Raw genomic sequence first — 23469 nt, forward strand, 5'->3', positions numbered from 1 at the left:
CCCCCCCCCCCCCCCCCACCTCCTCCTCCTCCTCCTCCTCCTCCTCCTCCCCGAGACCCTGCAAGAGGGAGAAGGATGCTTTTAAAGAGGCTTCTTCTGGCAAGGGGTGACCGGGATTAGCGGAGGGCGTGCTCAGGTTGGAGCACGGGGTGGAAGGGGGGGGGTGGTGTCTTCAAAACGATTCAATAAACCAGACCAAAGCTTTCGGAGAAGGCGAACGGGGAGCAGCACCCCGCCGCGTCCTCCCAGCTGGACTCCGATGTCACTAACTGCCCAGAATTGAGCGGAAAACACCCCAGGAATTTCAGTTTGAACGTCACAGATCTTTTTAATTGAGCGAGTTGTTTGTTTTGTTTTGTTTTGTTTTTTAAACACTGTTTTTATTTTGTATTTCTTTTTGCTGGTACTGAGTGAAACTTAGTTGGAATTGGACGTTATTGGGGTTTTTTTTGTTTTGTTTTGTTTTGTGTTTTTCAATTGAACTCATCCGAGCCCGGCCCCGTCGGATGTCTCCGAGCATCTCTGAGCAGCGGGCTCGGGGCTCTGCCCTTCTGACGGGCTCGACTCTGTTTTTAAAATGTTATTTTTAAACTCTTCTTGGGGTGGGAGGGAGACGGAGGGGGTGGTCACAGTGCTCGAGTGGTTTTGAGTTGTTTTTTCCCTGCAGAAGTACTGTGCAAAACCGTTCCCTTCGCGGTACGGTCGACCCGACTTAGTAAAAACTGAGACAAGAAACAAGGTCAGTGTCTCCACCCAGCAATAACCATCGGCGTGGGGAAGTAGAGAGGACAAAGAGCGTCCCGCAGCACCGGGAGGTAAATCCGCAGCGGGCTGCCGGGCACTCGCAGCCGTACGTGGACACCCCCCCCCCCCCCCCCCGGCGATAACTCTTTCTACTTGAGCAAGCTACTTCCGTACTACCTCTGTTCTGCTGAATCGAATTAACTCGGCTCCATTTTGCTGAGCCACGTAACTGACCTTAGGCTGAGGAATATTAAAAGATATTTTTTGATAATAGGGCTAAAGAGCAAAACGTTAAGAAAAGGTGAACCCGTAACTAACTTACGCGCTCGATGTGGTCCACTATGTTCCCTTCTCCCCCCCACCCCCCCCCACCCCGTCCCAGCCCCTGCGGCGTAGGATGAACCGTACGCTCCCGCTCACGTCTTGCAGGGTGGGTTTAACTTTAGCACTGCAATGTTTGCACAGATATTTTATTCCCCCCCCCCCCCCCCTCTTTTTGTAACTACAGCTCCCAAACCGGACTCCATCCTGTATACGGCAAGGTTCAGCGTTTTACCACGTGAAAATAAAACATGGAATTATACCGATAATTCAAAGCTTTACAACATCCCCTCTTATTTTTGGTTTGGTTTGTTTTCCAGAAGGCATCAAACTATGCAATCCCTTCCCGTGCTGCTCCCGCCCGCTGCCCTTCCCGGGGAGAAGGGACGAGAAAACGGGGCGGAGGAGGTGCAAGTGTACTTAACACTGGAGAATCACCCGCAGCCTTATCCTCGCAAACGCGCTAAGGCTTCGTTCTAATGCACAAGTTTCACCAGTTTAACGTGTATCTAAAAAAAAAAAAACCCCCCTCCCAGTTCAGGCTTTTTCTGCGCGGGGTCCCCTAACGGTTTTGGGTCAAGCCACCGAAGCTGCCCCTCAACGGATCGTAAATATCCCAGCCGTGGTTTGGCTCCCGATTTAAGTTGTTGCTAAATCACCAAGCGCAGCTGAGCCTTGCCCCAGCCGCGTGCTGCAAAAGGGCTTTAACATACGGTCGGTGCGACCCGGGGTGGGGGGGGGGGGTCGGCACCCGCTCCCGTAGGTGACTTTTGCAGGGTGGCTCCCGTGCACGTCCTCTTACCTGGGAGCAAACGCCGGACGGCAAATCGTTCCCTCAAATTGCAGTCGTTCCGATGCGCTTTAACCCGGGGCGAGGATATACAGCACGGGTTAAGCGCCGCAGGCTCTCGCCCCGGTTTTACCCCGCAGCCATCTCTTGGTTCACCCCAAATATTAAGCTGGGACGTTTAAAAACCAAACGAAATCCTCGCTGGACGGGGGCCGCTTGGCTCACACGCCCGTTCCTGCCGTTCGTTTTTCCTGTCGTCGGAGCGGCGGCTTCGTTTCAGTTTGGGGAGCGTCCTTCGGCTACTGCCGCAAGCGATCGGAGCCGGGGATGCTCAGGGGGGGCCTCCCCCCCCCCCCCCCCCAAGCGAGGACGGCGGGCGCGGGAGGAGGGCAGGCAAAAGGCGATGCATCACCAGCGGTTCCTGGGGTGGTTTTTTTTTTGGGGGGGGGGGGGGGAGGAATTCCTCTCCCTTTTGGTTAACTCCATCCTGCCGCGGTGCCAAGCCGACGGCTGCCGGAGGTCGCGTTGGGGTGGGCAGCGCCTGGCGCTGATTTTTTTTCGGACCCGCTGACTGGAAGGGGGCTCCTTCCCGGCGCTTGATGGTAACGAAGCGCCGCCGGGAGATCTCGGCTGTTTAAAGCAGCGGAGGTTTAGGGGAGCTTTGCTTTGACCCCGTAAATGTGACGGGGTTGTGCGTCGTATTGTCTTGAGGGGGGGAAAAAAAAGAAACGGGGAATGCCGGCAGCATCTACGCGTCCTCCTAGAAGAAAATCATCTCCCATCCCATAGTGCCAGAGACGCTGTTGCTCTTTCTCCTCCCGAGGCCCTTTTTTTTTTGGGGGGGGGAGCAAGTTTGGCCGGGTGCTTTGCGTTCTTATTAAGGACGTTTGAGTGTACCCCGGTACCTCTCCGAGGACGGGGTGAGCCCGGACGGCTGCGCTGAGGCAGGGCCGATGCAAACCTGTCCCCGGCCCACCGGCCCCTGGAAGGGAGATGAGAAACGGGGCTCGTGGGCCGCCCCCCCCCCCCCCCCCCCCGGCGCTGCGGTTAAGGAGGGAAAGCGCAAAGCTCCCCAAAAAGTTGTTCTCCAGGTTTGGGGGGGGGGTTTGGGCACCCGGCCCCGCGGCCTTGGCACGCGCGGGGCTCCCAGCGCGGCGGGACGCTGCAGCATCTTCAGTGCCCGACGTGGCCGGGTTTTTATTGTGGTTAGTCGAATTCGTAGCTTTTTTTTAAAATCCAACAAAAACCAAACAACCCAAACTATTGAACTTCAGGCAATGATGAAAAGTCTTTGAAGAGTATTTTTGCTATGAAGGGCAGAGTTTCGGCTACTCCCCAAGCGCCCCGTGAGCCCCAACCTCAGCCGGGTCGCGGGGAACCGGCTGTGTTTCTTCCGAACCACGAAGGATTTTTTTCAGGTTATTTTTGTTTCCTTTATGGTGAAACTTAATTTCTTCTTTTTTTTTTTCTTTTTTTCCCCTTTTCCTTTTCTTTTTTAAGGGACTATTAAATACAAATTATATTTATTGAGAGATGATATCTACCATCCGCCGGGTTCCTTTTCACAAACACTAAAGCCACTGGCCACGCGGTGTTTTCGGGGCGTGGGACTAGATATTTTTCTGGCACCTATGGTGGGTTTTGGTTTTTTTTAAAGCGGGGTGGGTTGGGTGGGAGGGCGAGAGCGACTCATACCCCAAAGCACCTTTCATGGAGGAAAAGCACCAAACCTGCCCCCCGGGAGGGTTTTTTCTCCCATCGGCTGGGGCCGGGGGGGGCTGCGCGGAGGGGACCGGGAGGGAGGAGGCTGCGACGTGATCCCGAGGTCTTAAAATAAGTGCACTTAATGGTGGTGGCGGACGAAACCTTGCTGCCATCGGGCCCTGCCTGCAGTAAAGATTTTCTTTAAGGGTGTGCAAAAACCTGTTAATGAGCATTTTAGTCGTCAGAGGAGCATTTTCCTTCACTGATGTTACCCGGCCCCTCCCTGGGGAAGGCTGATACGGGATGCTTCGGTTATCACTAACCCTACGAGAAGTGACCTGAGTTAATTCCGCAATTGTTTAGTCACCGAAGACTCTTTATTTTGCTGGGTTTGTTGTTTTGTTTTGGTTTTTTTTTTAATTAAATATTAGGTTGGTGATTCTTTTACTCCTCGTGAGCACCGCTGTAGCGAGCACTAGATGGCGCGTCGCAATCGGGCTGTACACCGCGTCCTTCGTTTATGCTACCATCGATTCACTGACAATAAAGAACATGCGACTAATTAACCCCCGGGCAGCGGCCGTGCCTCTTTCCTCCGCTTCACCCCGGGGATTCAGCCCCAAGGGGCTCCGGGCGTCCCAGCCCTTCGTGCCCCAAATTCCCTGCCTCGGGGCTGCGCTTCATCCCCTCCTGCCTCAAGTTCTTGGGGTTTTCTTGGGGTTTGGGGGGTTGGTTTTTTTTTTTCTCTCTCTGCTGTGGAGCACAGCATCCTCTTTCCGTCCTCCCTCCTGGGGCTTGGGGAAGATTTCCTTCTATTTAGGTACCGAATTCAGGCTGTCGTTTAAAACCGAAACCCCGCCAACCGCCCCTCCATCGCCATCGTTGTCCATCCTCGCTGCTTTCGGAGGAACCTTTTCCCCAGCTGCATGTGAAGGCCAGCACCCAGCGATGCTTTAAACGATTTAATACCCAAGCAAAGCTTTCGCACAGCGTAAAGGTAAAATCCAGCTGCTCGCTGGCACGGGGCGTTTTGGATGCTGAAGCTCAAATGGGTTCAGAAAGAGGAAAATTCACTGTGATTATTATGTTCATCAACACCTAGAGCCCCAGCGGTCCGGCCTCGGGGCTGCGAGCGGGGAAGGGCGGCCACGTCCTCGCCCCCACGCCGCTGTGTTTGGGGGCTGGTTGGAAACAGGCGTCGCAGGGCGGGGGGGGGGGTGGGAGCCCTTTGGGGATGGGGGAGCCGGGAGCGGTTTCCCACGGGATCTCTTTGCGTTGGGATTTTCTATTCCAGCTCCCGGTGTTTTTCCTTCCTCCCAGCATCGGCGAGCGGCCGCACCGTGTCCAGCGCCACGTCGGTGCCGGCTCGCCCCTGACGGCCAATTTTCCTCCGGTTCTCGGGGCGGCCCGGGCTGACCCCGAGCTGGCTCAGACGCTGCCCTCGCCTTGGAGAGCAGCCCTGGGTTAAAGCCCTGCAGGAAATTCCTCTTATCCGCCAGGTGCCGGAGCCAAAGACCCGGCCAAGCTCCCCCAGGACGCTCTGCCGGGTGATTTTCCTGCAGGAGGAAAATGGGGGTGCATGAGCTGCAGCCACCGAAGCCAGGGCTGCCCTAAAAAATCTGCAGGCAAATACTCCTAAAATAAGATTTCAAGCTGGAGCGTGTGCTCCAACGGTGCTGGGTTTCCCTTGAGCCTGGTTTATGCCAGGGTTTCTCTCACCTTGTGCCGGCACCGGTGCCTCGGCTGTCCCGGTGCTGCCCCGGCAGGAGGAGCTGAGCCGAGGAGGTTTGGGTTTTGGGGTCCCCAGGGGTTTCATGGCAGTTGGGGGGGGGGGGGGGGGGGTTTAGCAAACGTGGCCCCAGGGCCACCATCCACCTGCTGCCGGCAGCGGGGTCAGGGCCCCCGGGTCCCTCGGCCGCCTCGGCGGGGTTGGGGCCGGCGGGAGCCAGGCCGGCTTGGCACGGGTGCCGGCGGCGCGCTGGTTTTTCCGGGGTTGGGAGGAGAAGGCCGTGCTTCGGCGATGAGTCACGGAGCAGCTCGTTCCTCCCCGGCAGAGCCGCTCGGCCCTGTCCCGAGGAGAGCCCGTGGGGCTGTGCGGGGCCTCGTGCCAGCCGGCAGAAAGGTGCGGGGCCGGGCTGGGGGCACCCAAACGGGCTGGGGGCTTGGGCGTACCCCTGCCGTGCGCAGCGCTGTGTGACCCTCGGCTGGCGAAGCATCCCTTATGGGGTGCCTGGAGCTGTACGTACCCCATCCAGCGCCGCGTATCCATTATGGGGTGTCTGGAGCCGTACGTTTCCCCCCCCTGGAGCTGTAGGCCCCCCTCCAACGCCGTCCAGCCCTTAGGGGCTGCCCGGAGCTGCGCGTACCCCATCCAGCACCGTGCACCCCTTTATGGGGTGCCTGGAGCTGTGTGTGTCCCCCCTCCGGCACTGTTCTTCCTTTGTGGGGTGCCGGGGGCTGTACACCCCTCTCCAGCACTGCCCATCCCTTTTGGGGTGCCAGGGGCTGTACACCCCTCTCCAGCACTGTCCGTCCCTTTCGGGGTGCCAGGGGCTGTATGCACCCCATCCAGCACCGTACACCCTTTCGGGGTGCCAGGGGCTGTACACCCCTCTCCAGCACTGCCCGTCCCTTTTGGGGTGCCGGGGGCTGTACACCCCTCTCCAGCACTGCCCGTCCCTTTTGGGGTGCCGGGGGCTGTACACCCCTCTCCAGCACTGCCCGTCCCTTTTGGGGTGCCGGGGGCTGTACACCCCTCTCCAGCACTGCCCATCCCTTTCGGGGTGCCAGGGGCTGTATGCACCCCATTCAGCACCGTACACCCTTTCGGGGTGCCAGGGGCTGTACACCCCTCTCCAGCACTGCCCGTCCCTTTTGGGGTGCCGGGGGCTGTACACCCCCCTCCAGCACTGCCCATCCCTTTTGGGGTGCCGGGGGCTGTACACCCCCCTCCAGCACTGCCCATCCCTTTCGGGGTGCACGGTGCCGTACCTCCCCCATCCGGCAAGGGAGCTCCTGGCCGTGCCCCCCGGGCTCTCCCCGCTTTCGGGGGGGGGGGGGGGTGCCGCCGCCGGGCGGGCGGGCAGGCAGGGTGCAGGCAGCTCGGCCCTCCTGCCTGCCGCCGCTCCGCCCCGCCGGGAGCCGGGGGGGGGGGGGGGCGGGATGCCGGGGCCGGGGGCCGGGCCGGGCCGGGCGGCGCGGGGCGGGCGGTGCCGCTCGGGGCTCCCGGGCCGCTCCGCTCCGCTCCGGCTCCCGCCGCCGTCGCCGCCGTCGCCGCCTCCTCCTCTCCGGGCCCGCCCGGCCAAAGTCCCTCCGCCATGAGCGGGGCGCCGGGCGGCCGCCGCCCGGCCTTCCCCGGCCTCCCAGGTAGGGCAGGTGCCGGGATGCTCGGGGGCTGCCGGGGCGGGGGGGGGGGGGGGGAGCGGGGTTTTGGGTGGGGGGGTGGGGGGGTCGGGGCCCTCATGGGGCCCCCCCGGACCCAGCGCCCCGGCCCCGCAGGGGAGCTGGTGCTGGAGGAGGCGGCGGGCGCCCGGCAGCGCTGCGGCGAGGGCGACGGCTCCGTCCCCGGGACGCTGCTCTGCACCAACCGCCGCGTCGCCTTCCTGCCCGCCCAGGTGGGAGCGGGACCGGCCGCGGGGCCCCGCGCTGCCCGCCCGCGTCCCGACCCCGGCCCCAGCCCGGCCCCAGCCCGCTGCATCCCTGACCCCCATCCCAGCCCCATCCCAGCCCCATCCCGCTGCATCCAGACCCCATCCCGCTGCATCCCTGACCCCCAGCCCAGCCCCATCCCGCTGCATCCAAACCCCATCCCACTGCATCCCTGACCCCCAGCCCAGCCCCATCCCGCTGCATCCCTGACCCCCAGCCCAGCCCCATCCCAGCCCCATCCCGCTGCATCCCTGACCCCCAGCCCAGCCCCATCCTGCTGCATCCAGACCCCATCCCAGCCCCAGCCCAGCCCCATCCCCAGCTGCATCCAGACCCCATCCCGGTGGCATCCCAGCCCCATCCCAGCCCCATCTTGGCTGCACCCCGACCCCCATCCCACTGCATCCCCACCCCATCCCGGCCCCATCCCAGCCGCATTCTGACCCCATCCCAACCCCATCCTGACCCCCATCCTAGCTGCATCTGTGCCCCATCCCAGCTCCATCCTGGCCCCATCCCACCTCCGTCCCAACCGCATCCTGACCCCCCGTCCTGGTTGCATCTACACCCCATCCCAGTGGCACCCCGGCCCCATCCCAGGCCCATCCGGCCCCATCCCGGCCCCATCCCAGCCCCACCCTTGCTCGTCGGCTGCAGAACCGCCGCGTTCACCCCGGGAACTCCTCGCTGCAGGACACGGTGGGGGACAAGGGGCAGCCGTGGGGCCCAGCGCCAGCCGGGCAAAGGCAGCGGGCTCCTGGATCCGACCCCACTGCCCTTCCCGGGGCGGAGGGGGACGCACCGGGGCGGCTTCCAGCTCTCCCCCTTCTCCCGCAGGCCCCCGGCTCCCGTGCCTTCCTCCACAGCGAGTACGACGTGGCGCTGCCCTGCATCCGCAAGCTGGTGGCGGGTAAAGGTGGCGTCCCCGAGCCCCGTGTGATGAGTTGGGCGGGTCTCGGCCGGCGCTGACGGCCGCCCCCTCGCCCGCCGCAGCCAGCAGCTTCGCCAAGCCCAAGGTGCTGACGGCCGCCTCCACCCTCAAGTTCATCCCCGAGGAGCTGGCCGTTTTCTGCCGGGATTTCCGCCTGCTCCGCTTCCACTTCCACGAGAACGGGTTGGCTCCGCAGGCGTTTCGGGTGAGCCGGGGCGGGGGGGGGCTGGCGGTTATGGGGGGGACGGGACAGGGAGGTTTTGTATCCGACTCTGGGGTGCTCCGTGGCTTTGGGGGGTGGGGTGGGGATTTTGGGGGGGGGAGGGGGGGGCTCATGCCCGGTCCTGGCTCCTCTCTGCAGGTCGCCAACGCCATCGCCCAGGCGCGGGAGGCGGCCGTGTGGCTGGGGGACACCGGCGAGGGACACGACGGCTGGTCCTGCCTTGCCGAAGCCCCTTCGGAGGATGAGGATGAGGATGAAGAAGAGGAGGAGGAGGAGGAGGAGGAAGGCTCGGCTGCCACGCTGCTCTTCGAGAGCCTGCGCGACTGGGAGAAGGAGCTGAAGCGCCTGGGTGCCGCGGGCTGGAGGGTGAGCGCCGTCAACGAGCGCTTCGACATGGCCCCCAGGTACGGCCCGGCTGGACGCCGGGGTCCATGGGCCGCAGCACCCCACGCTGCGGGGGGCGCGGGGGGGGGGCACAGTGTGACCCACCCCCACCCCGAGGGGAGCGGGGAGCAGCGGTGAAGGGGTGGGGGTGGGGAAATCCTCCCCTCCGCTCACGGTTTGGGGAAAACACCCCGTGAATCACTCGAAATGGCACCCCGGGATTTGGGGGGTGCTGGGGGGTGGGGGGGGGGGGGGGGGATGACCTGCCCCATGTCCCCCCCCCTCTGCCCGCAGCCTCCCCCGGTACCTGTGGGTGCCCAGCGGGCTCCTGGACCATGACCTCAAGCGGACCTTCGCCCACTTCGAGGAGCGCCGCGTGCCTGTGAGTGCCCCGGGAGGGCGATGGGGTGCTGGGGGGGGCCGGGGAAGGGGATTGGGGGGTGGGGGGGGAGGTGATGTTGGGGGAGGGGGGGGGTGTCACCCCATCTCACCCGCAGCGCCTGTGCTGGCACCACCCGGGCGGCAGCGACCTGCTGAGAGCCGCCGGCTTCCACGCGGCCTCGGAGCCGGGCAGTGAGGACGTGAGGTGAGTCCCGCTGGGGGTCCCCGGGGAGGGGGGGAAGTGGCGGGGGGGGTCCGGGGGTGCTGCCCCAACCCGGCCCCACCCGGGGGTCCCTCTCCCCCCCCCCACCCCGCCACTCTCCAGGTGCCTGGAGGCTCTGCTGCTGGGGGGCCGCGGGCCCTGCGTGCTGGCCGACACCGCCGAGCTGCCCACCCTCGCCGACATCCAGCTCGCCCACCTCAAGCTGCGGGCGCTCTGCCTGCCCGGTGAGCGGGGACGGGGACGGGGATGGGGGGATCCGGTGGGGACAAACCCCCCCCCCCGCCCCCCCTCCACCGCGGGGCTCCTTCTCCTCCGCTGACGCCCCCCGGCCCCGATCCTTTGCCCTTGTGAGCCAGGCGCGGCGGCGGAGGAGAAGTGGCTCTCAGCCCTGGAGGGGACGCGCTGGCTGGACCACGTCCGGTGAGCGGGTGGCGGTGGGGGCCTTTTTTGGGGGCGCGGGGTGGTGGGGAACACACCCCCCCCCCCCAAAAACACCCCTCCCCATGGCGGACGGTCCTCCCCCACAGCCTGACCGGCGGCTGCAGGACGATGGGGGCGTTGCGGTGGGTGCGTGAACATCCCGGGGTGGGCTGCAGACCCCCCGGGCGGGTGGCCGTGGCATTTCGGGGTGCCCTGATCCCCCCGCCCGCCCCCCCCCCCCCCCCTTTTTTGCCCCCCAGCACCTGCTTGAGAAAAGCCGTCGAGGTGGCATCGCTGCTGGCGGGGAGACGCTGCTCCGTCCTCCTGCAAGGTAGCGCCGGGGGGGGAGCGCTGGGATGGCGGGGGGGGGGGGGGGTGTGACACACTGGGGACACCCCCTCACCGCCTCGGTTCCCCCCCCCACCTCCCCAGAGCCATCGGACCGGGACCTGAACTGCCTGCTGGCCTCGCTGGTGCAGCTCCTGGGGGACCCCCACGCCCGCACCCTGCCCGGCTTCCAGAGCCTGGTGCAGCGGGAGTGGGTGGCAGCCGGGCACCCCTTTCCCCGTCGACTCGGGCTCCTCCGCCGCGACAGCCCCCGGGAGGAGGTGAGAGCCGCCCTGTGCCCCCGCCACCCCGGCCCCCGTCCTCGGTGGGTGACACGCGCGTGCGTGTGTGTGTGTCCCCCCCGTCCCCGTCCCCAGGCCCCCGTTTTCCTCCTGTTCCTGGACTGCACATGGCAGCTGGTGCGGCAATTCCCGGCGGCTTTCGGCTTCACCGAGGCGTATCTCCTGGCCCTCCACGACAGCAGCTTCGCCCCTTACTTCAGCACCTTCCTCTTCAGCTGCCAGCGGCAGAGGGGCCGCGGTAGCCCGGTGAGCTTGGGGGGCGGGGGGCTGGAGGAGAGGGGGGGGGACACTCCTGGGTCCCTTGCCAGCAAGAGGCAGCGGGTTTAGGGCCGGGTTTGGGGACGGCGGTGAATCCTCTCTCGTCCCGCTCGACTGCATCTGGCTGCGCCGTGCCTCAGTTTCCCCATCCGCATCCCCAATTGGGGCTTGACACCCCCCCCCAAAAATAAAAAGCTCCCGTTTCACCCCTTCTCCTCCCCGCAGCACCGGCCCCGCAGCCAGACCTACACGCCGGTGAACGGCTGGCGGGACCCCCCTCCGGGCGTGCCGCGGGCGGGCAGCGTCGCCGGCAGGCTGCCCGCCGTCTGGGACTGGGGGCTGCGCTACAGCCGGCAGCAGCGGGCCCGATTCAGGAACCCAGTGGGTGCCGCTGGCAGCACGGGACCCCCCGACGCTGCAGACCCCCGGCCCCCGGGCAGGGTGAGTCAGGGCTTGGCTTTTTGGGGGGGGGGAGCAGGGGGGGGGGCTGCACCGCCGGGAAGGGATCCAGGCGTCCGGGTCGGGCTGCACGAGACCTGCCCCCCCCCGGCTCTCCTATTCAATTTGGGGGGCTCTGCACGTTAAATCCCTTCCAGGTGCCGCATGCCCCCCAAAAAGGTGCCCCATCCCTAACTGCGGGGTTCCCCCCCCCCCGTTTTCCCTTCCCGCTGGCTTTTTCTCCCTCTTTTTTCCCTAATCCCTACTTTTTTTCCCCCCCCGTTTCCCAGCCTGCTGACGCCTGGCCGGGGCTGGGGGCCGGGAACGTGTTCGTGCTGACCAAGGGGACATTGTCACCCCAACCCTTTCCCTGGAGGAGCGGCCGCCCCCCGCCACGCCTCTCCCGCTGGGCCCCCTCCCTGGAGAGCCTCGGCGAGCGGGGGGGCAGCCCGGGGGGGAACCGGCCCCCCACGTCCCCCCCGGGGCTGCTGCTGCCCTGCGCCGCGGGACCCTCCGTCCGGCTCTGGCGGCGTTGCTACCTGCGGGGTCTGCCCGAGGCGCAGGTAACGCCAGCACCGGGGCTCGGGGCCGGGGGGGGGGGCGTGTTTCTCCCCCGTGGGGTCTGTCTGGTGAAGCGAGGGGAAACTGAGGCACGGCAGGGCTGCACTGTGACGGGGGGGTCCTGGGTGGGCGCAGGCCCGAGGGGTTCCCGGTTCGGAGGGGATTTCTTCTTCCCCAGCCGTGTCCCGCTGCTCGGGACGTGGGTTGAGGCTGGTGCGGGTGGTCTGTGTGTGGCTGTCCTGAGCCCACGTGCATCCATCCCAGTCCCGTGTCCATCCATCCCAGTCCCGTGTCCATCCATCCCGACCCTGTGTCCATCCATCCCAGTCCCGTGTCCATCCATCCCAGTCCCGTGTCCATCCATCCCGACCCTGTGTCCATCCATCCCAGTCCCGTGTCCATCCATCCCGACCCTGTGTCCATCCATCCCAGTCCTGTGTCCATCCATCCCAGTCCCATGTCCATCCATCCCGACCCTGTGTCCATCCATCCCAGTCCCATGTCCATCCATCCCGACCCTGTGTCCATCCATCCCAATTCTGTGTCCATCCATCCCAGTCCCGTGTCCAGCCATCCCGACCCTGTGTCCATCCATCCCAGTCCTGTGTCCATCCATCCCAGTCCCGTGTCCATCCATCCCGACCCTGTGTCCATCCATCCCAGTCCTGTGTCCATCCATCCCAGTCCCGTGTCCAGCCATCCCGACCCTGTGTCCATCCATCCCAGTCCCGTGTCCATCCATCCCAGTCCCATGTCCATCCATCCCGACCCTGTGTCCATCCATCCCAGTCCTGTGTCCATCCATCCCAGTCCCGTGTCCAGCCATCCCGACCCTGTGTCCATCCATCCCAGTCCCGTGTCCATCCATCCCAGTCCCGTGTCCATCCATCCCAATTCTGTGTCCATCCATCCCAGTCCCGTGTCCATCCATCCCGACCCTGTGTCCATCCATCCCAATTCTGTGTCCATCCATCCCAGTCCCGTGTCCATCCATCCCGACCCTGTGTCCATCCATCCCAGTCCTGTGTCCATCCATCCCAGTCCCGTGTCCATCCATCCCGACCCTGTGTCCATCCATCCCAATTCTGTGTCCATCCATCCCAGTCCCGTGTCCATCCATCCCGACTCCATGCATGTCGATCTTGACCCCGTGGCCATTTATCCCGACCCCACGTCCATCCATCCTGACCCCATGTCCATCCATCCCGACCCCACATCCATCCCAGCTCCATGTCCGTCCTGACCCCCATGTCCATCCTGACCCCATGTCCATCTATCCTGGCTCCATGTCCCTCCTGACCCCACGTCCGTCCCTCCCGACCCCACGTCCATCCATCCTGACCCCATGTCCATCCATCCCGACCCCACATCCATCCCAGCTCCATGTCTGTCCATCCCGACCCCATGTCCATCCATCCCGACCCCACGTCCATCCCAGCTCCATGTCCGTCCTGACCCCCATGTCCATCCCGACCCCATGTCCATCTATCCTGGCTCCATGTCCCTCCTGACCCCACGTCCGTCCCTCCTGACCCCACGTCCATCCCGGCTCCATGTCCATCCATCCCAGCCCCATGTCCATCCATCCCAGCTCCATGTCCATCCATCCCAGCTCCATGTCCATCCATCCCAGCCCCATGTCCATCCATCCCAGCCCCTTGTCCATCCATCCCAGCCCCGTGTCCATCCCAGCCCCATGTCCATCCATCCCAGCCCCATGTCCATCCATCCCAGCCCCATGTCCATCCATCCTGACCCCATGTCCATCCATCCCGGCTCCATGTCCATCCCGACCTCGTCTCCATCCATCCCGACCCCATCCATGTCCGCCCCCCCCCCCAACCCCGTGTGGCTCTCCCCTGGCCGGACACCACCTCTCCCCGCAGCGTGGGCGCTTCGCCCCGTCTCCGGCCGGCCTGGCCGAGGAGCTGACGCTGCTGCAGGACCGGCTCAGCGCCTGGCAGGCGGCGGGACCCCGCGCCGAGGCCGCCGGCAGCCCCCTCGCACCCTCGCGGTGAGGGGCCCCGGGATGGGACACCCCCCCCACCACCACCCTGCCGTGGGGACACGCGGCCGCTGGGGCAGCCCCGTCCCCTCGCCCCTCTCCTCCACAGAGGCTTTGAGGAGCTGGGGGCCGGGACGGCCCCGTCCAGCCCCGGCGAGCAGGATCTGGCCCCGCCGCGGGGCGTTACTGGGGGGGGGTTTAACCCCGCAGGCGGTGTGGGACCCCCCACCCCCCCGTGTTTTTGCCGGGAGCCCTCGGCTGCGGGGCCAGAGCTCCGTCTGGGTTTAGGTCCCCGAGGAGGACGGGGACGGCCGGATCCCGGCCCCTGCAAGACCCCGGGGCCCGCCGCGGGGCTCGGCTGCGGCCGCGAGGAGGCCGACGTCCCGCTCCCATCCCTTCCGCCATGGGACGGTGTGAGGGACCCGCTCCGGCGCCCCGGAATGCCTCTCCCGGGGTGGGGGGGGGGGGAGAGGGGGACACGGGGATGGGGACGCTGCGGGAGCGCGGGGAGCCACGTGTGGGCCCCCCCCCCCCCTCCTCCTCCCCGGGGGGCTGGGGGAGGCAGGCGGGTTCCTCGCCCCGCCGGGGGCTCTCGGCCGGGAGCTTTTCCGCGCGGACTGGATTTCGGAGGCCATTAAAGTGCAGTTTTGCAGGCGACGGCGTGTGGCTGCGAGGGGGGGGGGGGGTGAGGGGGGGACCCCCCGGACTGGGGGTGCGGGATGGCCCCCCCCCCCCCCCCCGGCACGTGAGGCTGAGGCAGGGGGGGCTGCAGACATGGGGATCCCCCGGCGCTGGGATCCCTCCACACTGGGATATCCTGGCACTGGGATCTCTTGGCACTGGGATCCCCCCAGCACTGGGATCTCCTGGCACTGGGATTCCTCCACACTGGGATCCCCCCAGCACTGGGATCTCCTGGCACTGGGATCTCCTGGCACTGGGATCCCTCCACACTGGGACCTCTCGGCACTGGGATCTCCTGGCACTGGGATCCCTCCACACTGGGATCCCCCCAGCACTGGGATCTCCTGGCACTGGGATCTCCCGGCACTGGGATCCCACCACACTGGGATCCCTCCACACTGGGACCTCTCGGCACTGGGATCTCCTGGCACTGGGATCCCTCCACACTGGGATCCCTCCAGGACTGGGATCCCTCCACACTGGGACCTCTCGGCACTGGGATCTCCTGGCACTGGGATCCCTCCACACTGGGATCTTCCAGCACTGGGATCCCTCCAGGACTGGGATCTCCTGGCACTGCGATCCCCCTCGGCACTGCGATCCCCCTCGGCACTGGGATCTCCTGGCACTGGGATCCCTCCACACTGGGATCCCTCCACACTGGGATCTTCCAGCACTGGGATCCCCCCGGCACTGGGATCTCCCGGCACTGCGATCTCCCTCGGCACTGGGGTCCCCGCTGGGGCAGCGCTCCTGGCCGTGAGAGTGATGTCGCCGCCTGTCACGGCAGGGGCTATCGCGACAGAAGGGAGGCGGCGCGCGCCCGGTCACCCCGCCCGCCCGCACTCAAGATGGCCGCCGCGCCTTCGCCGCGCTCAGCCGCCGACGCTACTTCCGGCCCGACGGCGGCCCGTCGACGGGAGGGGGCGGGACTCGCGCCAGCGGCTGACGTCACGGCGTCGTCGCGTGCGGCGTTGCGTGACGGCGGCGGCGCCGCGCGGGCGGGAGCGGGCGGCGGGGCAAGATGGCGGCGGGGCCCATCTCCGAGCGGAACCAGGGTGAGCCCCGGGGCCGGGGCCTGCCGGGGGGGGCGGGGGCGGGCGCTGCGGGGCTCCCTGAGGACGGGGGCACTGGAAGGGGCTGGGATTTCTGGGGGTGCGGGGGGATCTGCGGGGGACCCTGGGCTCGTGGGGACCTCCGTGGGTGGGCCCTGGGCTCCCTGGAGACATGGTGGAGCTCGGGGGGGGGACGGACATAGGCTCCCTGGCCATGTTTAGGGGGTTGAGGGGGGGGCGTGGGCTCCCTGGAGATGTTGGGGGGGCGTGTGCTCCCTGGAGACATGGGGTGCTGGGGGGGGGGAGGCCCAGGCTCCCCGGAGATGTTTAGGGGTTGGGGGGGGGGCGTGGGCTCCCTGGAGATGTTTGAGGGGGGCGGTGGGCTCCCTGGAGACATGGGGTGCTGGGAGGGGGGGGAGGCCCAGGCTCCCTGGAGATGTTGGGGGGGGGGGGGGGGCGTGGGCTCCCTGGAGACATGGGGTGCTCAGGGAGGGGGCAGGCTCCCTGGAGATGTTTAGGGTCTTGGGGGGGGGGACCGTGGGCTCCCTGGAGACATGGTGGAGCTCTGTGGGGGGACCCAGGGTGACCTGGAGGCTAAGGGGGCTACGGAGAGGACCTGGGCTCCCCAGAGATGTGGGGGGGGTGGGGGCGTCAGCTGGGGGGTCCTGGCCTCGCGAGGCGTAAGGGGGGGCAGTAGGCTTCCTGGGCGCACAGGAGCTGGAATGGAGCGGTTCTGGTCTCCCTAGAGAAAATGGGGGGGTGGCGATGGGGGCCTCCCTGGTTGAGAGCATAATTACGGGAGATACGGTTAAAAGTTTCAGGGGGATCTCTGTCTTTGACTCGAGCGATTTCAGCATCAAGCCCTCAAGTCCTAGCGCAGCCAAGGCTTCCAGCTTCCCAGGCTCGCGGGTCTAACTCAGCTTTTCTTTTTCCCTCCGCTCAAGACGCGACGGTGTACGTTGGGGGGTTGGATGAGAAGGTCAGCGAGCCGCTGCTGTGGGAGCTCTTTCTCCAGGCGGGACCGGTGGTCAATACCCACATGCCCAAGGATCGAGTCACAGGCCAGCACCAAGGTGAGACATTTACCGTTCTCTCTCAAAAGCTTCACGTTGAATAAAATGCGTCAGCTGGGGACAGTCGGAGAGAGATTACCGCGGGAAGAGAGGTGAGGGATGAATAATCCCCAGGAAAGATCGTCTTCCTTCCCCGAAGGGGAGCTTTGGGCTCTCTGGTTTTAAATCAGGCGGGGTTGGATGAGCTGTGGGAGGCCGTGGGTCTGCCCTCTCCTAAAGCTCTGTTTGGGGACTTGTTGCAGGCTATGGGTTTGTGGAGTTCCTCAGCGAGGAGGACGCGGATTATGCCATTAAGATCATGAACATGATCAAGTTGTATGGGAAACCGATCCGAGTGAACAAAGCCTCGGCCCACAACAAAAACCTGGACGTGGGGGCCAACATCTTCATCGGCAACCTGGACCCCGAAATCGATGAGAAGCTGTTGTATGACACCTTCAGCGCTTTCGGGGTCATCCTGCAGACGCCCAAGATCATGCGAGACCCCGACACGGGCAACTCGAAGGGCTACGCCTTCATCAACTTCGCCAGCTTTGATGCCTCGGACGCTGCCATCGAGGCCATGAACGGACAGTACCTCTGCAACAGGCCCATCACTGTTTCCTATGCCTTCAAGAAAGATTCCAAAGGCGAGCGGCACGGCTCGGCCGCCGAGCGTCTCCTGGCAGCCCAGAACCCGCTCTCGCAGGCGGATCGGCCCCATCAGCTGTTCGCCGACGCTCCTCCTCCTCCGTCTGTCCCGACTCCTGTTGTCACCTCCCTGGGACCCGGCGTCACCCCTCCGGGTGGGTAAATCCTGGCAGCACCCGTCTCCGTGTCGCTTTGGTTGACAGGAGGCTGTTGTGCCCGTCCACCGCCGGTCCCGGGGGTGGCTGCGTTCTGCCGTGCCTCCTGCGGAGCCGCTCCTTCTCGCGTGGGGAGGCTCAGGGCGGTGGCACTGTGCCACGTGGGCGCTCTTTGGTGACAGTCGGCGCAAAACCCTCAGCGGAGCTGTAGGATCGCGAGCTGGCAGGACCTTAGGAAGTCCTCTTCCCTCCCCGTGGCAGCTCGACCTACGCTGTCCCAGGGCTGAGTGAAAGGATTCTGCTTCCGCCTGCTCGTTTTTTTTATTACGGTTCCTGAGGCTGTTCGTGCTTTCGCCTCCTTCCCGATTGCCTGGGCGGGGTTTTTTTTTTTGGTTTTGGTTGGTTTGTTTTTTATGCTTAACCGAATTCTCACCGTCTCTTTTCCCAGGCCTCCCGCCCCCAGGCTCGTTCCCCCCGCCGGTGCCGCCCCCCGGAGCGATGCCTCCCGGCATGCCTCCTGCCATGCCGCCCCCACCCATGCCGCCCGGCGCGGGTGCCCCCGGCCCCCCCTCCGGGGCTGCGCCCAGCGGGGGACACCCGCCTCACCCGCACCCCTTCCCTCCGGGCGGGATGCACCATCCAGGTAAGCATCGGATGGGTATCGGGTTTGGGAAACGTCGCTCGTCTTCTACTTCTGGGGGGTGGGCTTGGGTAAATCGCCCCCTCCTCCTTCTTCCCTGAGGTTCCCCTTCTGTAAAATGGGGAGAAACCTGTTGCCATCCTCTGTAAGGGGCTGAACGCGGCGTCTTTCCCCGAGACGTTGCTCTCTGCAGCGCTGGGTGAAGAAAAGGCAGGGTCTGCGTAGAGGCGAGCACGTCACGTCAGCGGCGCCACGCCTGGTTTCTGGGTTTCTCTCCTGGATGTTCTAAAACGGGTTTAAAAAAAATAGCCTGGAGCGGGGCCCAGCGGGATTTATGAAGCGGTCTGGTTATTTAGGAAGCGCTGCCCTTCCGGGAGGCATCCAGTCGGGTCGAGACGTTAGTTTCCTCGAGGTGGGAAGGTGCGGGACGTGGGAAGGCAGGGTCTGTTGCGACGCGGGCTTTTAAGGTCTCGGGCGCTGTTCTGGCTGGGAGGATGTTAACGAGACTCCAAGTCTTCGTCATTTTTCTCTGGTGTAAATTAATACGTTAAGTGTGAACCTTCTTAGCGCAGTCTGCGGCTCTGCCAGGCAGGAGCTAATTCAAGACACGAGAACAAAATGTCTCTTTGATTTCCTTCCATTTTTAGCCCTGTAGTACTGGGGAGTGAGCAGCGTGTACATCTAGACTCTGGTTTCAAATGCAAAAATTAAGTGAACTTCGCAATTTAATTTTTTTGTGTGTGTGTTTTTAATCCTGCCTGCTCTAAAACGACCCCTGCAGTGAGACGCGCTCCCGCGCTGGCTGATTAGGGCGCTTTGTGTGATCGCGGCTCTGGCCGTGTGAGCGACCAGATGGCTGCTGCTTGTCCCCAGTTACGAGCTGGCTTTTCGGGCTTTAGAGTGGCCAATTACGCACGGCGAAGGAAAGCCTGACCGAGCGCTTCCACGCCGCCTGCCCTGTGGAGCCGCGCCAGGCTCTTGGGTTTCCGATAAGGAAGACAGAATCCGTGTTTGGTTTTTTTAAAGGGATAAAATAAGAGAATAATACAAAAAAATAGATTTGGAGGCAGACCCGGGCCGCTCCTGCTCAGGGCAGGGCAAGCTTCAAAGTCGGGTTGCTCAGGGGCTTGTCCAAAATCTCCAAGGGTGGTGATTTCTCTCCGAGCCCCCGTCCCAGGGCTGCACCACGCTCGCTGTCACGTCTTTCTCGCCCCTGCCACCGCTTAACGTCCAAGCAGCGTTTCCTGTGCCGCAGCCTGTTCCTGTTGCCCCTTGTGGGCGAGCTTTGCGCTTTCTCCTCTTTAACCTCCCTTTTGGTAGCAGAACCCCCTTTGCAGACCTGACGTCGTAACCGTACAGCTGGATTTAGTGCCCCTCTGGGCCGCAGGGGGCCGGAGCTGCCGTGCCGAGCGGCTGCCCTCACTGCGAACGTCCCTTGACTCGTTATTCCCCCAGGAATGCCTCCCATGCAAGTCCACCACGGGCCGCCCGGGATGGGCCAGCATCACCCAGGACCACCGGGTTCCGGAGGCCAGCCTCCCCCACGGCCCCCACCTGGCATGCCACACCCTGGACCCCCACCCATGGGTATGCCACCCCGAGGACCTCATTTCGGGTCGCCCATGGGTAAGTGGGTGCCTGCAAGAGGCGGTATGTGTTCTTTTCTATCGATCGTACACACTTTATTGAGTTCAACGCTTGCTTCGGCCCCGCGCCCTCCCTCGTTCCTAGCTTAACGGGGACGGGAAGGAGGCGATGTCGCAGCCTCCCCGCGGAGAGGTGTCTTGGAGCAAGACCTGGCAGCTGCGAGCTGCTAAGCCAGGGTCTCCCGGGGCTTTCCTCGTGTCCGTCGCGGTGTGGGGCTCTGCCGCTGCCTGGTGATTTCCCCCCGTCTCTTACGTCGGGATATCAACTGGGCTTTGCCGACAGGGAGGGTTCCTGAGACCTGTCGCGTCCACCAGCTGGGGGGGGGGGGGGGGGGGGTGTCCGAGGAGAGACCCCTTCTCCGGGACCTGCTGGGGGGGGGGGGGGGGAAGGGAACGAGGGAGAGCGTTGGCCCGGACCGTGGGCAGCCGGTAGAGCTGGCACCCAAGGGTGGGATCGGCTGTTTCTGCTTCTCCCCGCGGAGGTTGTTAACGCCTGTGCTCTGTCCCCGCAGGTCACCCAGGCCCCATGCCGCACCACGGGATGCGTGGCCCTCCTCCGCTGATGCCTCCTCACGGGTACAATGGTCCCCCTCGCCCCCCGCCGTATGGCTATCAGAGAGTCCCCCTGCCCCCCCGGCCTGCACAGAGGCCCCCCGGGGTGCCGCCGCGTGGCCCCTTGAGGGGCCCCCTGCCCTAAATGAGGTAGTGGCAAAACCCCCTCCCTGCTGGGGATCCTTCCCTCTCTGTCCTCAGACTTTCATTTCCCCTTGGGCTAACATACCCGCACCCAAGAGGGGCAGTTGGGGCCATCCCTGCCGCAGCTCCCCCCTCTATCTTTCCCTCTCCCCATCTTTTCCCCCGTTTCTTTTTCTAGTGTTCTTTTTGGTTACTTTTCCCCTCCTCCTTCCATTTATCTTGGCCTTGAAGATTTTTCAAGGTACTTTTAACAGGATTTTTTTTTTTCTATGTAAAGCAGCGATCGCCCATTTACCAATAAAGCATTTTAAGAACCGGGGGTCCGTCCCGCTGAGATCGGGACGAGGCTCTGCCTGTTTGTGATCAAGGCGCTGATCGTCTGCTGACCGCTCTCGCCTCGCGCGCAGCCATGGGGACACCTGCGATGGAGTTCTGTCGGCACGTGAAAGCTCTCTGCCTCTGCTGATACCAGTGCCGTGTGTCTGTCTCGGTGAGGCGCTGAATTGGGGTCGATGCGCCCGGTCTCTTTCTTTATCCAGGCTGTTCGCTGGTGGCTGATAGGCTCCATGTAATCCGGTACGCCTGCGGTGAAGAAAATGTACGCTAAAGCCGTAAAAATCCATCGCATCCTTGGGCACGGTTGTCCCAGAGAGCGCAAGTAAATGGGCAGGACGTTTTGAGGAGTAATTTGGCAGTGAAACCTGCCCTCCTGAGTCCCTGCCTCGTCCCTCTCCACGCAGGGAAGGGACTTTAGAAACGAGATCTCCTCGCGTTGATGTGGCTCACGGCCACGGGAAGCCATTATAGCTGTGGTTCTGGGGATATTGTTAACTGGAGGGGGGGGGGGGGCAGTAAAATTGGGGTGAAGCGGTCCGGTTGGGAGAGGAGGTAGGGCAGATCTGGTCCACGTGTTGTCTCCACGCTTCCTGGGGCTGAGTCGCCAGAACCCGTCCCGCCTCTCCTAATGAATTCGGCGTCTTCGCGCCGGCGAGACCGATAATTGGGGAAGTGTAAAAGCAGAGTCTGTGGATGGCAAGTTTCACACCTTCCCCGGCAGCTGGGAAGGTGTGAGGAGGGAGGGGGCTTGGCTTTCTGCAGAGCTCCTTACGGGAAGGCGGAAGAGCCTGCAGTTGGAGATAGGGAGAGAGGTGTCGGCTTGATACATAGGAGGCTTTAAATCCCGGTGATTTAAAGACCAAAAAAATCAAAGTGCTTCCAGATACTTGGCCGCCTGGCGTTGTTTTGTGGCTTTATGCAAGAACCAGGGGATGTGAATGGGGGACTGTAGTGCTTTTTTGGCTGTCGTGACTCCTCTCGGAAGGCTGCTGTGGCTCTTCCGTCCTCTGCAGAGCAGCTGCCTTGCTTTCAGCCTCGATTTTACTCTTTGCTGGTTTATTTCTGCTTTATTTTAACATCCTAGGGCTAAAACTGACCTTTAGCTCCAATCTCTGTTCGCCCTTGCGGGCCAGAGAGAAAGAACGTGCCGTGCTTCCCCTTTCGTCATCGCGGGGTTGTTTGGTAAGTGAGATCTGGAGGGCGAGGTAGACGCTTAAATCCCCTGCTGCAGGTGATGGGTTTAGGGAAGGACTTCGTAACGCAGCAGAGAAAAGCACCGCTGAAGCTGCACAAATCTTAAAGCGGCCGCAGCGCTGTGGGGTTTAATTTGTGGTGGACGGGGAGCCAGCTGGAGAGGGCTGAGCTGGACTCTTGTTTTCGGGAGCGTCAAACGGGCCGCTTTAACTGTACGCGGGGTGTCAGTCTTAATGCTGGGCCGGAGAGCAGGTGACGGAAGATTTTGGTGCCGAGGTTTGACCCGAGTCAAACGGTCCCATGAAAAAAAATCCATGATAGCTACAGCAATTAAAAGCATTCCTGGAGTGGAAATAATTATGCCAAGGGAGAGGCAAATCGCCATCCGTCTATCGGATCTAAACGCGTGCCAGAAGCGAGGTGTCTTGGTCTCCGCGGACTCGCCGCGACTCTGGCTGGGTGACCTTGTTAGCTCGCGTGTCCGAGCTCCTGCTAGGTGGGAAGCGTGCAGCCCTCTGAGCTGCCACGGAGATGATGGAGAGGTGTGCGTCCGCCGCGTCCCGGCGAGTTGGATTAAGCTGCTGCTGAAGGCGTTTGTGTTGAAAGGCTGAGACACACGAAGCCTTTCTCCTGCCCCGGACGGTGTTGGACCCTCCGAGTCAGCCTGGAGCTCGCGGTGAGACGTAGAAATGGGAACACGCTGCCTCCTCCTTCATCCCAATCTGCACTGAGGCCGTGCTCGGCGACATCTTCATCCGCTTCCCCAATCCCACCTTCTTCCCGCTGCTCCCCGGATGCTTTTCTCCAAAGGCAAAATGCTCCGGTCTCCGCAGCAGCTCCAGCCCCAAGACAGTCGTAGCCCGTAAACTACGTGCCGTTTGCTGTACGGCTTTGGATTCAATTTCACAGCAGCCTTAGCCGGTCTGGTTCAGGCTTCCGAAAGCCTCTGCGGTATGTGTGTGCAGGGAGGGAACAATAGCATGTTTTAATAATATTTTAATAATACTTTAATAGCAAAAAAAACCCCAAATGCCCCCTCTTCTCCCTACAGGGGGCTGTCGGGGCGGGGAATACCCGTGGCCCGGACTGGCTGGGGAAGGAGCGACAAGATCGGTAACCCCCTCCCGATCGTTTGCAGTCAGAAATTTGGGAAGAGTCCAGCTTGGACTACCGGAGTGGGTAGATTTAGGTACGGGAGGGGCGGGACGTGTGCTTGTGGGGACGGAGGTTATCTGCAGCTTGTGATGACCGTGACGCTGAGATCCGAGATGCTTTGACGTCTCGAGAGTCCAAAGAAACCGGTATGTAGCCGGCGAGCCCCGGGGGGTGGCATTTCTGTGCTCTTCGCTCGAGGAAGCCACCGGCACCCACCCCGGGGCAGCCGATCTCCCTGCTGCGGATGGACCCGCCCCTGGTTTTATCCCGTCGCGCCTGGTTTTATCCCGTCGCGCCTGGTTTTACCCTGTCACGCCTGGTTTTTAGGCCCTGGCAAACGTGCCGTGATCCGAGGCCCTCGGGCCAGGAAAGAGCCGTTCCCCTGTCCCCGCTGCGATGCATTTTACTCCGGTTATGCGCATGGAAGCCTTGGGGCTGAACGCGAGCTCACGGATGCTGGGACACGGAGACAGAAGGGAAAGGGGACGCGGAGATTTGCCGATGACAATGATGTGACGCATGAGTCATAGCTTGACGGGACTCGG

The 23469-nt window shown here is 63.5% G+C and overlaps 2 protein-coding genes and 1 long non-coding RNA gene across 7 annotated transcripts; all 3 read left to right on the forward strand.

The window, feature by feature from the left end:
• The first annotated feature begins 24 nt into the window (after positions 1-24).
• LOC143171081 (uncharacterized) lies at positions 25-1334 on the forward strand. Its single transcript, XR_012997136.1, has 2 exons — positions 25-815; positions 1253-1334. It is a non-coding gene; the product is annotated as an uncharacterized LOC143171081 (long non-coding RNA).
• A 5501-nt stretch (positions 1335-6835) lies between these two features.
• On the forward strand, positions 6836-14102 carry MTMR11 (myotubularin related protein 11). Of its 4 annotated transcripts, none has more exons than XM_076360110.1 (15): positions 6836-6925; positions 7058-7173; positions 8045-8123; positions 8201-8343; positions 8500-8765; positions 9040-9127; positions 9243-9331; positions 9452-9573; positions 9706-9769; positions 10030-10100; positions 10202-10377; positions 10474-10644; positions 10882-11097; positions 11385-11657; positions 13542-14102. In XM_076360110.1, the coding sequence occupies exons 1-15, from the start codon at positions 6877-6879 to the stop codon at positions 13671-13673; spliced, it is 2055 nt and encodes a 684-aa protein (XP_076216225.1). In that variant the 5' UTR covers positions 6836-6876; the 3' UTR covers positions 13674-14102. The 4 variants fall into 4 exon arrangements, with proteins under 4 accessions (XP_076216225.1, XP_076216227.1, XP_076216226.1 ...); XM_076360112.1 differs by having other exon boundaries at positions 10513-10644; XM_076360111.1 differs by having other exon boundaries at positions 8045-8117.
• Positions 14103-15344: 1242 nt separating this feature from the next.
• SF3B4 (splicing factor 3b subunit 4) lies at positions 15345-20609 on the forward strand. 2 transcript variants are annotated; one of them, XM_076360065.1, is made up of 6 exons: positions 15345-15402; positions 16344-16472; positions 16715-17257; positions 17706-17900; positions 19353-19547; positions 20056-20609. In XM_076360065.1, the coding sequence occupies exons 1-6, from the start codon at positions 15369-15371 to the stop codon at positions 20238-20240; spliced, it is 1281 nt and encodes a 426-aa protein (XP_076216180.1). In that variant the 5' UTR covers positions 15345-15368; the 3' UTR covers positions 20241-20609. The 2 variants fall into 2 exon arrangements, with proteins under 2 accessions (XP_076216180.1, XP_076216181.1); XM_076360066.1 differs by having other exon boundaries at positions 19353-19523.
• The last annotated feature ends 2860 nt before the right edge of the window (positions 20610-23469 follow it).

Source organism: Aptenodytes patagonicus, chromosome 26 (assembly GCF_965638725.1).
Source record: "Aptenodytes patagonicus chromosome 26, bAptPat1.pri.cur, whole genome shotgun sequence".
Lineage (NCBI taxonomy): Eukaryota > Metazoa > Chordata > Aves > Sphenisciformes > Spheniscidae > Aptenodytes > Aptenodytes patagonicus.